Genomic DNA, 14,390 nt, shown 5'->3' on the forward strand with positions numbered 1-14,390 from the left:
AAAAAAACCTGTCAACTCCTCTGCTTTTTTATTTCAGGTTATTTCCAGCAGTTTCATTAATAAGAGTTTAACACAGACAGCTGCTTGATGAATAAGTTTATTATGGTCTTTAACTGAAAAATCTTCATAGAAAATTGTGGTTTGGTTTATTAGCTCTCAGCAGCCCGCTCCTGAGCTCTAAGGAAGCTTGCCTTCTTCTGAGCTACCCGATCTTTCTTTTGGGCAAGAGACATTTTGGGACGGTTCCACCTAAAAAACAAAGTAAAATTAAAGAGATAAATGTAATTTTTAAAAACCATAGCTATAGAGGATAGAAAATAGTTAACTCTGATTGAAAAAGACTCTGAGATCAGGTAAAACAATCCAAGTTCCAATACACATACTTATTTATGATCTTAATCTAACTTTAAAAATGCAGTAACTGGTAAAAAAATAAATAAATAAATCTTTTTTTTTTTATAACTGGTAGTTATACTGTACTGGGACAGAACAGGTCAGCTCAGTAAGTACCTTCTGAAGCTTACACATTTCCATCACCACAATTACTTTAGCAAACCTGGTTCCCCTCACTTCTGCAACATCATGCAGAGCTAGTGATCGAGTTTGCACAACTTGAGAGTCTGAGTAAGATGAAACAAGGCAAGGAACTCCTCCCAACCTCTTAAAAAGACAACAGTAAGATGCATACCTCTTCTTTTTAACTTCTTTCTTAGGCTTCTTCTCATAAACTGGATTCTCTCGTATAGCAGCATGAGCTTTCTTATACATCTCCTCCATCTGAAAGAAAGCAAAGCAAACAGTACTTGGTTTCATTTCACATGCCCTATATAGTCATATATATGTGTACTGCGTTCTACTACTTGTTCTATTTTGTCTCTAAACCAGACTGTCAAAAGGAACTAAACTAGGTCAACCCTGGTTATCTCTTTAAATGTCTACATGTAGCCCACATTTTCCTAAGAAACCCATAGGCAATGTGAACTAACACTATTCACAAAACTCAATCACACTCAAAAATTTTCATAGGTTTCTGTAAAAACATGTATGTTCATTTAAAATACTGTCTGACCTAAATTCTTTTATTCAAGTGAGGATTTGTGCCAAAACAAAGTATTTAAGATGTTAAGATGAAGACTAGATGGGGCCAAAAAGCAACTGCCATAAATTCATTTTTGTTCTCCCACATACCCCAGATTTGTATTTTCCATCAGTACCTGATAGGTCTTTCAATGCTACTCCCAGCATTGCACACCAGGGACCTCTTGTATCTACTACTACTAGGTTTCTGTGTAAACAGAAGGTTTCAATTTCCCCAGAAAACCCCCAAACACCATCCAATTAGATCTTAATGAGAATGAGAATTTTGTTCTAAAACTTATCAAAAAGCAATGCTGAAATTCTCGAATTGTTTCAATTACCACCTCCAAATGACACTTGATTCTATGGATGATCAAGACATGAAACAGCTATAAAATACCTGAATGTTCACTACCCAAATCTAGGAACAATTACAGCCCCCTAAAGAATAAGTCGAAGTAATCCAACTCTAAAATTACTTGTGTAAAACTTAGCAAATGAAAATAATGCCAACACTGCAGGAGACCTCAACTACCTAAATCCCTCCTGAAAACTAATTTCTCTACCTCTGTTAAGCATTCTATTATAGCTTTCCACTGTATTTAACAAATCCATTTGATGACTTCAAATGTAGTCATTTAATAAATCTAAGCAACTCGGTCCATTCCTTCCAAAAGAGACAAACAGGATACACAACCATGTATGTAGCTAATAGCATGAGTTTAGGTAAAGACCACTTCCTCTTGGAGACATGTCAGATGTCTGCAGAGGATTTCAGCAGGCATGCATAAAAGGCCTCCAAAGATCAAATTAATGAGCTAGCCGGGAAAAGTACATCAGCCTAAGAGTGGTCCAGATAAATATATCACATATACAGGAGAGCATTAGGAAACTGGTATCTGAAAGCAGCTTGAGAATTTGAAAAGTTTTGAACAAGTTAATAACATTACCAGAGGAAGAGATGTCTTAGGAAGAAAAACTATGCAGGCCAAGCAGAATTACAGTCACAAGTAAAAGACCTATTTACCAGAGGGAACAAGGGCGATTGTCAATAGTAACATAAAAGTATGGATTTCTGAAAATTAACATGCATTTGCATTACTAATATAAACTAATGTAGTATTACCCTTTTCCTAGCTCAAAAACTCAAGTTATATGTTTATTATCCCTAGACTGTGTACTAAGCATACAAATAACAGAAAAGGATCTTTTCCCAATTACAACTCTATTTAAAAATAATTTTCACAGGTGCCTGGGTGGCTTAGTTAAGCGTCTGCCTTCCGCTCGGGTCGTGATCCCAGGGCCCTGGGATCAAGCCCCGCATCGGACTCCCTGCTCCTCCCTCTGCCTGCTGCTCACCCTGCTTGTGCTCGCTCTCTTTCACGCTCTCAAATATATAAATAAAATCTTAAAATAGAAATAATTTTTACAGGGTGCCTGGGTGGCTCAATCAGTTAAGCCTCTGACTCTGATTCTGGCTCAGGTCATGATCCCAGGGTCCTGAGACTGAGGCCCCGCATGCTGGTGTGGAGCCTCACCCTCTGTCCCTCTCCCACTACGCACTCACTCATGCTCTCAAATTCTCATAACCAAAGCTGTGTGAAAATAGAAATTATGCGCTAACAGAACAGTCATTTGATACGTAGCATCAATTTATCCACAACTCCATAGTTGTATACAAGTTTTATAAAAACCAGTCCTATTTTTGTGTTCTATGCCTATCATCTTCCATTACTACAATGTGTTAATAAATAGCCTTGAAGATAAAACTTTAGGCTGATAAAATTTCCAACATTAAATTCCCATTTGCAACATCAAGCAGAACTAGTGATCTAATCAGTACAACTCTCCATGTGCATGCCTGAGACATTCAGAAAGTCCAGAACATAGAACTTATTTGCTATAAAGAACCTTTCTTCCACACGGCTTCAAAGTAAGTTTAGTAACTAGCATCTCCTTTCAGGATAGAGGATTCTAACTATGACCACAGGAATGAAGTCTATAAATTCAGAACAGCCAAATGTGTAAAAGCCACCAAAGGCTTTAGATTTAGATGCTTGAAGCCTGCTACCCTTCAGTTATCTAAAAATTCCTAAAAGCATGTTGGTAAGTCTAGCTCTTTATAATTACCCTATCTGACTTTTAACTTACCCTCACTCAGTATCCCAATTTCATGTCTTTCCACTTTAAGATAAGAACAGCTTATCTAAGTCTATCTATACCTGTTAACATACTCATGGTTCAACTTTTAACTGTTAACCTGAAATAAAACTATTAATGTGGGGCGCCTGGGTGGCTCAGTCGGTAAGTGCCTGCCTTCAGCTCGGGTCGTGATCCTAGGGTCCTGGGATAGAGCCCCGCATTGGGCTCACTGCTCAGCAGGAAGCCTCTTTCTCCCTCTCCCACTCCCCCTGCTTGTGTTCTCTCTCTTGTGGTGTCTCTGTCAAATGGATAAATGAAATCTTTAAAAAGAAAGAAGAAAAAACTACTAACGTAACCACCAAAACCAAGTAGTAAACCTGACTCTCTAAATTAACCAACACAGGCATTTTTAGTTAAAATTTTTACCATGTCTGGAGTTACGTTGTTCTTTATGTATTGAGAGAATTGTTTCTTGTAAGCATCTTCGTCTTCTTCCATTAGGTAACGCATATAATCTGCAACATTCTGACCCATGATGTGCTTTCGATGTACTTCTGCATTGAATTCCTTGCTTTCTGAATCATAACCAGGGAATCGTTTGGTACTAAAATAAAGTTTTTCATATCTTAGTATTAAGGATTAAAATCAGTTCACTAGCAGGAATTCATTTCAGTAGCTGCCATCAGTCCCGTCTTGAAACAATTAATTGCATCATATGCAACCAAAGGACCAACTACTGACTGCTCAGTTAGTGGGATATCATCATTCAGCAGCTAATCTCTGAATTCCAGGAAGGAAGAGAAAATCATGCTACAAACACCTTTAAAGCCATGAAAACCAAGTGTCCAACACTAAAGTTAGTTCTCCTTATAAACATAGGAAAGAGTTTCAAAACTGCTCCCTCCAAATCCTAGACTTTCTCAGGGCTGCCTCAGGGCACATGGGAAAAAGTAATTTGTTCAAGACCACCTCTGATAGGTGTCTTGCAAGAGACCTGCAGGTCCTCAAAAAAATATGCCCTACCATTACAGAAGTTCCAGTTAGGTTACATTTTAAAGGCTAACCTCCCCAACCCCAAAACCTACAGCCAGAAGAAATTTTTGTTAGGGATTCACCAACCACTAAAATATCCCTAGGAAGCTAATTAATCACTTTTTAAAGATGCATCTACTCAACAATAACAAAAATTAACTCAAAACCAAAGGAACTACCAAATTAAAACCTATTTAACTTCTGTGAATGGTCTATAATCTTACTTCCAGCTGAAAGCTCTCATAAGCCTTTTCTCAAATTCTTTTTCTAGAGTCGACAGTTTTCCATAACTGAGTAAAACAATTTTCATTCTCAATGAAAAGAAAATACACTGGGAGGGGAGTGGACTGGAGTTGCTCATTTCTAACCAAAACTAAGCCACAACACAAAAGCTAGTTGTTTCAACCCTGGCTTTTCCACTACTGGCTCCACAACCTTGAACAACCTCAAACTCATTTATAAAATGCATTACAATTCCTTCCTGCCCTGCCAGGTTCCTTTTGCAGAGTACTAAGCATATAGCAGGAACACAAGGATAGCTACTTAATTTAATTGATTCATTCAGTAATCTCCATAGTCCAACCAGTTAGAAATGGAAATACTGGGAGTCCAAACAATGAAGCCTTGAATACGATATTACCTGTGAGGGATAGACAAGCCTCCATCCACCGCTCCCTTGAGGGCCCCAAAAACTTTATTTCCAGTAGTAGTTCTGGCAAGCCCTGCATCCAAATAGCAGGTGAAGGCACCAGGTTGACCATCAATGCTTTCCACATTGTATTCATCTCCAGTCACTTCCACTTGGCCTTCATAGATCTTGTCCATGCCAAACCTATTGAGGAGCTAATAACAAAAAAACCAGTCTAAATATATTCAAACAATTCTAACATTATCAAGTCACAACTTTAATGACCTGACACGCAGAAAAATTTTCCTTCAAAATCCACTTATCCCTCTGTACCAATTTACTTTTAAGTATTAAGATGCTACAAAAAGAAACTTCAAACGGTCAGTTTCACACCTTTGTCTTATAGCTTCTGAATCTTTCCTACATGTCCATACTTGATTTATGTAGTAATCCATTAGCATGTAACCATATCTATTCAAGGAATTTATTCTCCATAATTTTTTCAGTCCTATTTGACTACAATAACTCAAAAACCAAGTATTAAATGTTACATGTAATTTTGATTAATTTGATTAAAATCTTAGAAGCATCTGGGCATAAGAGATGGCTCTATTCTCCAACTACATTATGTTAATAAGGGTAAATCCTCTGCTAGTGCACCTAGCTACTGCTTCACCACAGTGTGACTTTGTATACCATGTTGCTCTCATATGACATTGTTCCCCACCCTCACTCAAACGTATTTTATCATCAATGAAGATATAGGTCCCTAACAATGATGCATGCTTAACAATTCCAATGCACAACAAGATAAGTAACTGAGAAAACAAAAATAAGGCAAAATCACATTTTCATCTTTCTGCATATTACTGGAAATGCTGCCACCCAGAGGCAAAGATAATTAAAAAACTGAATCCCATACCCATGCCTGCCCACCCCCCCCCCCCCCGCCAAATTTAAGACATTGTTTCTCAAACTTTAACATGTATATAAATAACCTGGACATCCTGTTAAAATATAAATTCCAAGGGCGTAGAGTAAAGCCTACATTTTAAATGTACACTGACTGATAGCCAGAAGATCTATACTACTGAGTAGCAAACATCTGCACTGTCCAACAAGGCAGCCACTAACTAGCCAGAAACGGCTATTCAAATTAAGGTAAAAATTCAGTTCCTCAGCAGCACCAGCCACATTTCATGCGCTCAATATCCACATGTGGCTGGTGGCTATCATTCTTCGGTTTAGATTCCACTGATGTAAATCTACCCAACAGGGCAACAAAACAGAAAAACTACCTCCCCAGACAGATCTGCTGTCTCAAATTCTGTATTTTTATCAGAGAGAAAGCACAAGCAGGGGCAGAGGGAGAAGTGGGCTCCCTGCTGAGCAAGGAACCTGATGTGGGACTCGATCCCACGACCCTGGGATCGTGACCTGAGCCGAAGGCAGACACTTAACAACTGAGCCACCCAGGCGCCCCCTCAAATTCTGTATTTTCAAAACTGTCCTCCTTGATGACCCTGTAAGCAACAGCTCAACAGCAGGCACTCCCAGAAGCCACAGCTGAGGGTATCTTACTCATGTATCAACATCTATCTTGCAGACAACTCAAAAAATGAGCTGGTTCCAAAATATATTACTTAAAGTTATCTTCTACATACCCTGCGGGCCAGCAGCAGGCCGGTACAATATGCTGCAGCATAATTTGTCAGGCCAACCTTCACACCGTACTTTGGGAGTTCATGAGCATAAGCCGCACAAACTATCATATCTCCTTCTATGCGGGCATAAGCAATCTGAAAGAGAAAAAGCAGGTTAGTCATCTGTGCTTTCAACTGTTTGATACTTGTCCTAGATACCTTTTTTCAAAGGACTTAAAAAAAAAAAGCTGGAGACAAATCTACAACACTCAGAATCTTTGTTAACCCCACTCAATGAGTTTATGGCTTGGTCAACTATTTCTGTAAATGTTTGTCACAATAATGTCACAAATAGAGCTAAAATTACCATATAGACAGTAAACACTGAAATGCCTTTGGAATAAGTTAGAGACTGTTGTTCCTAATAATACTGAAAAGACTCTTAGCTGCATTAGCCAATGAATTAAAGCAGCACCGTGAAAAGTCAAAAGGAATCTCCAATTACTTCAAACATCTTCTGAACTAAGCATATCAAAGTCCAATGTTTCTGACAGTGTTTAGTTATCTGAACTTAGGTATGAAGGAACATTGTCTTCACAACCAACAAATTAGTTTGCCCAGAAAACAGGTGTGCCTGCCCCTTGCAAAGACTCGGCAAATCTTAACTGTGAAAATTTTCTCTAGTTGTAAAAGCCCAGAAAACTAGCTTCCAGGAGCAACCTGCCACTTTGTGTAGGTCTTTTACGTGGGAGAAACCTTCATACGTATTTATCAAAACTTACTTCCAACAATAAGCAGGAATAAAAACAATCTTAAGAGCCTAATTAAACCTTCACAACTACCTACCTCTTCAGTGAGGAGTGGTTATGTGGCACATAAGGCTGTACAACACGTCAGGATTTAGTCCCTGACAAATTCTATTATTCTACTGGAACTGCAATGTGCAAGAACCTTCTAGGGTGCCTCAAATTTATCCCCCTACCCCTATAAAATAGCATAGTAGCCTAGCTTTCTCTAATCCTCTTTTCCCCCATTAGAAAATGAGATTAAATGAGTTTGGTCAGGACTGCCAGACATGGCTGATTTTCAAGAGAGTATTTTCTAGTACCACCCTCCCCACTCAAGCTCTAACTTCAGACCTACTAAAAGGAAAAGTACTACTCAGTGTTTTTAGAATGCCAGGCACTAGAGGGACCTTCCAATCGATACATATGTTTTGCTTCCCAAGTACAACTTCTCTAGCAGTGAATTATAGGGGTGAGGTTTACCATCCATTCCTTAAGTTTAGAATATAACTTACCTGACAGATGATATCTCTGTTGGTTACACGAACTATCATCCTGTATTTAGGTGTGTTGTACTTATTTTTATCTTGAATTACCAAGCGTTTCCGGGCATAATAATCAGTTTTACCCTCTGAAAGAAAAAAGTAACTTAAGAAAGTCTATTCCACTGCAGATTCTTCTAATACTGTGAACACGAGTAACTGACCATACCTCGTCTTCTTCTAAATTTCACTTGGTATCTCTTGAAGTAAGCCTTATTCTTGACAACCTTAACAAACCCCTTTAAGAAAAAAAGGTTATTAAAACTTTGATAAATTGTTTATGGTATTTTTGACATCTGAGTTAACTGTGTAACAAAATAACACTTTAACTTCAAGAGTGAACCCACGCAACTGTCACTTTTAGAGTCCAGTTTCTCAAACCACAGGGGGTCAAGAATCACCTTTTCTACTTTCCGTCAGTCGCTCTTCCAAAGCACTGCTCTAGACAGCAATCAATCTTGCCTATCGTCAGTTTGTTGTGAACACTGTATGTCCCATTTTGAAAACCTAACCTCGTATTTCCCGCACCGTTCACGCACGTTTTTCAAAAAGCCTTGCCACGAAACTCATCTGGTCAAGAGCCTATTTAGCAATTACTCGCGATTAAATCAGCACTGTCCCCCACTAACCAAAGCAACACCCCATCCCAAAAATCATTAAAAACTGCCGGCAACAGTCTAGAGAAAGAGACAAGAGGCACATACCCAACTAAATGAGCTTCCTTTCGGGGCCCAGAGAAGTCACAGCCTCCAGGCTGACTGCTAAGTTTAAAAGGCACTTCTGAAAGACCCACCAACCCGACACTCTCCCGAGAAAACCATGGGAACAGTCAGGTGTGGATGGGTCCGAGGATCCGCAGCCCGTCTCCACTCAGGCATCCCCCCGCTAATCTGAGACCACCAACTGCATGCAATCTTCCCCGCCTGCCGGTGCCCGGTCGGACCAGCAGGCACTATCCCCGCGGCCCGTCTACTAAACTCATCCCCCCTCCTCAATTCTCCGCCCTAGATCCTGATCTTCTTCGTCAACCCCTCCCCCAAAGCTTGCGCGCCGGGCGGCAGCCATTAAGGCCACGCTGGGAGCGGCATCCCCACCACAGCAGAACCCACAATCCAACGCCATCCAACCCCTGCGCCGCGCGAGACGGACCCTACACTGGCGTTTGGGCAAGGGCAGGAATCCCCCGTGCAGACGTAGCCCAGATTCCAGAAATCGACTCACCATCCTGCGGAACAGAGACCGGCGTCCGCGGCTCGCCACAGACCAGCAGGCCCAGCAGCGCTCCGCTAGGGGGAAAAGGCCTCAGCCCGTGCGCAGGCGCAGTATGTAGCACTGACGACCACGCAAGCGACGTGTGGAAGAGAGAGCGCGCCAGCCCTAGGCGTGCGTTTTACTGTCCCCTGCTGGCGGGAGGACCGATGCCGGCCTTCGCCGGGCGCTAACAAACCTTAAGCGCTACTGAGTCCCCAAAGTCCTGGCTGGCATTCCCACAGAGATGGGCGGTGAGCAGTAGCAGGGAGGATTATAGGAGGTTTTCAGTTTCCTATGCTAAGAAGTTTCGTAACAAAGATACAAGACTTTTGTAAATAGGAAAAAAAAAGTTTAAATAGAATATATTTGCTGTGGAGCCCTTCTGCCCCCTCCCGGACACCACCTCCTGGTCCACTCATCCTGCTCCCGAGCATACAGAATCTGGAAGCCTTGTCCCAGTCCTTCAAACCTGAGTGAGGGGCCCCTCTTCTGCTTCCCCACAGCACCTTCGAACTTGCTTCAGCCCACTGTGGCCGGTAAACTGCTTGAGGGTGGGCTTTGCTGCCCCAGTTCACCTTGAATCTCCAGCACCTAGCACAAGTGCTGACGTTCAGTAAGTGCTCGGTGTTTGTTAAATGATAAAAGAACAGCTTGCTGCTCTGCTTTCTCCTTCCCTTTACCTCCCCGATCCCTGACCCCTGACAGCTTCATTCCTTTTCCCTCCCTCCATCACTCTGAACTAGGCAGTTTAACATTTCTCTGTTAAGTCCTTTTTTCCCCCATTCTTTTAAAACTAATTGTAACTAGGGAATGAGCGGACTGATTCTTCACACGCAGGACTGAGGAGAACCCATCAACAACCAACCAAACAAACAAACAAAAAAAGCACCTCAAGACAAAGTATTCCCTTACCTAACAGCATTTCAAAGGTGGTCTTTGGGCTATTGCAATGGGAGTCATTTGGGTACTAGTTAAAATGCAGATATCTGAATATCCCCCACCTCTACTGAATCAAACTTGCTGGTTTGGGGACTAGGAATCTGCGTTTTTAATTTGGCCTCAATCTTAATTCAGGAGGTCTCAGGAAAGCAGAAAACAAGTCCTATTTTGCCCAATAACGGAATTTACTGGATCTACCAGGAAAATAAGACAAATTACCGGCACAGCTGTTTAAAATATTCCCATCCGCAGAATGAATGTTGACTCTATGTATACCCCCATCGTTCAATGATTTAAACTTACTCTTGGGAGATGAATATGCCTATGTTTAATCTAGCAGGAAAAAATCAGTGCATAAACTGCTCAATGTCAGAGCAGGAAGAAGGGTCTGTCAGACAGGATGACAAGGTTAAGCGGGCTCCAAAAAACAGCCACTAGAATAAATTAGAATTATGATGCCAATTTCCTCAGTTTCAATTTGTAACTTCTTATATAACAGGAAAAATATATATCGAGTCCACTCTGGCCAATATTAACAGAGCTTTCAAGGAGAAATGTTAAAACACTCCTCACAGGAGGGGCGCCTGGGTGGCTCAGTCATTAGGTGTGAGCCTTTGGCTGGGGTGGTGGTCCCAGGGTCCTGGGATCAAGCCCCCAGGGTCCTGGGATCGAGCCCCGCATCGGGCTCCCCGCTCAGCGGGAAGCCTGCTTCTCCCTCTCCCACTTCCCCTGCTTGTGTTTCCTCTCTTGCTGTGTCTCTGTCAAATAAATAAATAAAATATTTTAAAAAAAGAAACAAAAAACACTCCTCACAGGCAAGTGTAGTTCAATCTTCAATGAGTAACAGTTGAAAGCATAAGGAAAGAAGTATATAATTTGTATTTGTAGAAAATACTTAAAGATCTTCATTTTGGTGGTTCATCAATTTAAAGGCGCCACATGTCTTTGTCAGGCCCTGCTTACCCTGGAGGGTGGAAGCATCAGAAGGAAAGTCTACCTGGAAATAGGCCCACCCCTAACTTTTGCATGTTTTAGGGCAAAAGTATGTATGAAGGCCCACATAGCATGCATCTGAATATTTAGAAGTTACGAAGCAACCTAACACATTGTTGAATTAAACATGTTTTATCCTCCTTATCCTTCTTCCTCTTATAAATCTTTACAACAAAATTAAAAATGCATGTACCTATTCCCCTTGGTTGCAGCTGGGGGTTTGTGGCTAGGATTGGCTGGCTCAGCCAATACAGTTGGGGACACCGGGAGCCAGGGGAACTTGTCTAGCACCCTTGACCAACATAATCTTGCTCAAGTGGTAAAAATTAAAAAGTAATGGGACAAGTCAAATTTGTGTTTCTCCTAATGTGATGCACTAAGAAGTTCGAACAAAGAAGTACTTCCTACTAAATCTACGTAATTTAATCTGATTACATAATTTAACTACTCTGATGCATGATGAACTACAAACAAACTCAAACTGAGGGTCATTCTACAAAGTAACTGGTCTCTATTCCTCAAAAATGACGAAATCATGATGGATAAGGAAAGACTAAAGAACTATTCCAGGGGTGCCTGGCTGGTTGAGTCAGTAGAGCATGTGACTCTTGATCTTGGGGTCATGAGTATGAGCCCCATTTTGGGAGTAGAGGTTACTTAAAAATAAAATCTTTAAACAACAACAACAACAAAAAAGAACTATTCCAGATCGAAAGAGACCAAAGTGACGTGACAACTGAATGCAGTGTGTAATCCTGGATTACATCGTGGACAGGAAATGAAAAAGATAAAAAGGAAGACTAATTTCTTTTGTACAAAGGACATTCTCAGAACAATCAATGAAATTTGAATAGACTCTGTGGATTAGGGATGCCTGGGTGGCTCAGTCGGTTAAGCATCTGCCTTTAGCTCAGGTCATGATCCCAGACTCCTGGGATCAAGTCCCACATTGGGCTCTTTGCTCAGCAGGGAGCTTGCTTCTCCCTCTGCCCCTCCCCCCTGCTTGTGCGCTCTCTCTCTCTCATGCTGTCCCTCTCTCTCAAATAAATAAATAAAATCTTAAAAAAAAAAATCTGTGGATTAGATGGTAGTAATAGATCAATGTTAATTTTATTTTGATAGGTACACTATGGTTATGTGCAGGCGTTCTTGTTTTTTAGGTAATATACTCTGAACTATTTTGGAGTAATAGGCATTATTTCTGCAACTTACTCTCAATATATGGCTCAGGGAAAAAATCGCATATGTGTGTGTATACACATATACACATATATATGTGTGTTTGTAAAGAGAAAGAAAATAATAAAGCAAATGGGTTAAAATGTTAACAATGGGGAATCTGGGAAAAGGGTATATAGAAATTCTTTGTATTATTTTTAAAATCATTTTGTGATTTTGAAATTATTTCAAAATAAAACAGTTCTTGCTGGAGTGGGAAATATTTATTTATTTATTTTTATTTTAAATGAAAGTGAATTCAATTTTGTCAAACTCAAATATGTCAAACATATTACAAATAGGCAATAAATCAGCAATTTCTTTTATTGTACTGATGGTTTCACACCAAAATATGGAAAGATTTCTGTGATGTTACCTATGTATTATGATTTTGAGATAACTACTTACTGCCTTAATCAGCTGGTTCTGTACTCAAATCACCAATTTTAATAATTATGATCAAAAAGCATCCTATGTTATTTCAAAATTTTTTTTCTTTGCAATTGGTTTTTGCTTTATTTGAATTTATGGTTATACACTGAAGGATAGCAAATAGTATGGACTACTTTATGGTTGGATCCTCTTCATTAATATTAATCCATTAGAAACATTTTAAACTTGTACTTTTATCTAAGAAAAAATAATTACCCTTCCTCAATGAAAGAATAAACTTCATTTCTTTAAAAAAAATGTGTAAATCTGTGGGTTTTATGGAACTAAAAGTCAGCAAAATATCAAAGACAACCAAACATAATTATGATCACCACCATAATTATGTCTGGGTGTTCTGTTGATAAGATATTGGTATTTGAATGACTAATAAGACCAAGATATACACAATTAATAAATTATATTTATTCCATAAAAGTTCTTTCTCATATCTTCATTTCAGCAAAATTTCTATGTTGTTATCCCTGAGATATCACATCATTTGTGTTCTACAGATAGTAATGCCAAATTGGACAATCTTTCTTGGGTCATTGAGGTTCTTACATAATTTTTATTAATTTCTATTAGGAGAAATTTTGTTATGCTGAAGCAATACACTATTTAAATTTGGAAATGAACCATGATTTTTACATATCACATTTTCATAATGTAATGGTGTCATATATGATAAATTATTGTTTTTAATAGAATACAAGACACTAGACACTAGATATTTTGCTATTGTCATATAACTCACTTACTTTTATTGTGATTTTTACTCTTACAGTAGTATCCACACCCACACGGGTTTTGCTATTCTTCTTCCAATATTTCAATGCTGTGGTGTGATAAAGAACAACAAAATATTATATTGCTCAATTTGTCCAAATGTCTTTTCAATCAGACTATACACTGATCTATCAAGGTCAGAAAATAGTCTCCATAGAAATTAGTTTCAGGTTTATTTGTATATGAATTTTCTTCGTCACAGTAATGCAAACTTTTTTGTTTTCTTGTTCTAATTTCTTTATATTTAATGAGAATGTCACATTTGCTGAATATTTCTCATGCAGTTTTATTTAATTTAGAAAAAAGTTGTCGAAAATTTTAATCCTTTTAAGAATTAGATCTGTTTGTGGGTGCCTCTGTGGCTCAGTTGGTTAAGCATCTGCTTTTGGCTCAGGTCATGATCCTGGGGTCCTGGGATTGAGTCCTATGTTGGGCTCCCTGCTTTGCAGGGAGTCTGCTTCTCCCTCTGCCCCTCCCCCCTGCTCATGCCCTCACTTTCTCTCTCTCTCTCTCTCTCAAGTAAATAAATAAAATCTTTTTTAAAAAGAAGAATCAGGTGGGGACGCCTGGATGGCTCAGTCAGTTAAGCATCTGCCTTCAGCTCAGGTCATGATCTCCGGGTCCTGGGATCGAACCCCGCATCAGACTCCCTGCTGAGTGGGGAGTCTGCTTCTCCCTCTCCTACTCCTCCCCCGCTCATGCTTGCTCTCTCTCTCGCTCTAATAAATAAAATCGTTTCTTAAAAAAGGATTAGATGTGTTTTGAGTTTTGAACACCTATATTATTAAAAGCAAGCAATACTATATATATAACTAGATAGCACAAATTCAAAATTCACTTTTCTTCCAAAGACTCTGATTTGCTCTTTATTTGAGCACCTTCTATTCTTTCACTTTACTCTCCTACAGCATCTCATGTCTTA

The 14,390-nt window shown here is 39.6% G+C and overlaps 1 protein-coding gene and 2 non-coding genes across 3 annotated transcripts; all 3 read right to left on the reverse strand.

Moving 5' to 3' along the window:
* Positions 1-81: 81 nt before the first annotated feature.
* Positions 82-9,178, reverse strand: RPL5 (ribosomal protein L5). Its single transcript, XM_032423593.1, has 8 exons — positions 9,071-9,178; positions 8,019-8,088; positions 7,823-7,938; positions 6,544-6,678; positions 4,892-5,094; positions 3,646-3,823; positions 689-777; positions 82-249 (listed from the first exon to the last, which is right to left on the reverse strand). Exons 1-8 carry the CDS (start codon positions 9,071-9,073, stop codon positions 150-152), a joined length of 894 nt encoding a protein of 297 aa, XP_032279484.1. The 5' UTR covers positions 9,074-9,178; the 3' UTR covers positions 82-149.
* LOC116626990 lies at positions 473-609 on the reverse strand. The gene has a single exon (XR_004298388.1). It is a non-coding gene; the product is annotated as a small nucleolar RNA SNORA66 (small nucleolar RNA).
* LOC116626958 lies at positions 3,895-3,990 on the reverse strand. Its single transcript, XR_004298381.1, has one exon. It is a non-coding gene; the product is annotated as a small nucleolar RNA SNORD21 (small nucleolar RNA).
* Positions 9,179-14,390: the final 5,212 nt, after the last annotated feature.

Source organism: Phoca vitulina, unplaced genomic scaffold (assembly GCF_004348235.1).
Source record: "Phoca vitulina isolate PV1807 unplaced genomic scaffold, GSC_HSeal_1.0 scaffold2, whole genome shotgun sequence".
NCBI classification, from domain to species: domain Eukaryota; kingdom Metazoa; phylum Chordata; class Mammalia; order Carnivora; family Phocidae; genus Phoca; species Phoca vitulina.

What these genes read in the sequence shown, in the direction of transcription:
- RPL5 (XM_032423593.1), bottom strand. An exon ending in GAAATTTAGAAGAAGACGAG is followed by an intron (nt 7,939 to 8,018) that starts GTATGGTCAGTT and finishes TTTTTCTTTCAG; the next exon opens with AGGGTAAAACTGATTATTAT. An exon ending in ACAGAGATATCATCTGTCAG is followed by an intron (nt 6,679 to 7,822) that starts GTAAGTTATATT and finishes TTTCTCTTTCAG; the next exon opens with ATTGCTTATGCCCGCATAGA.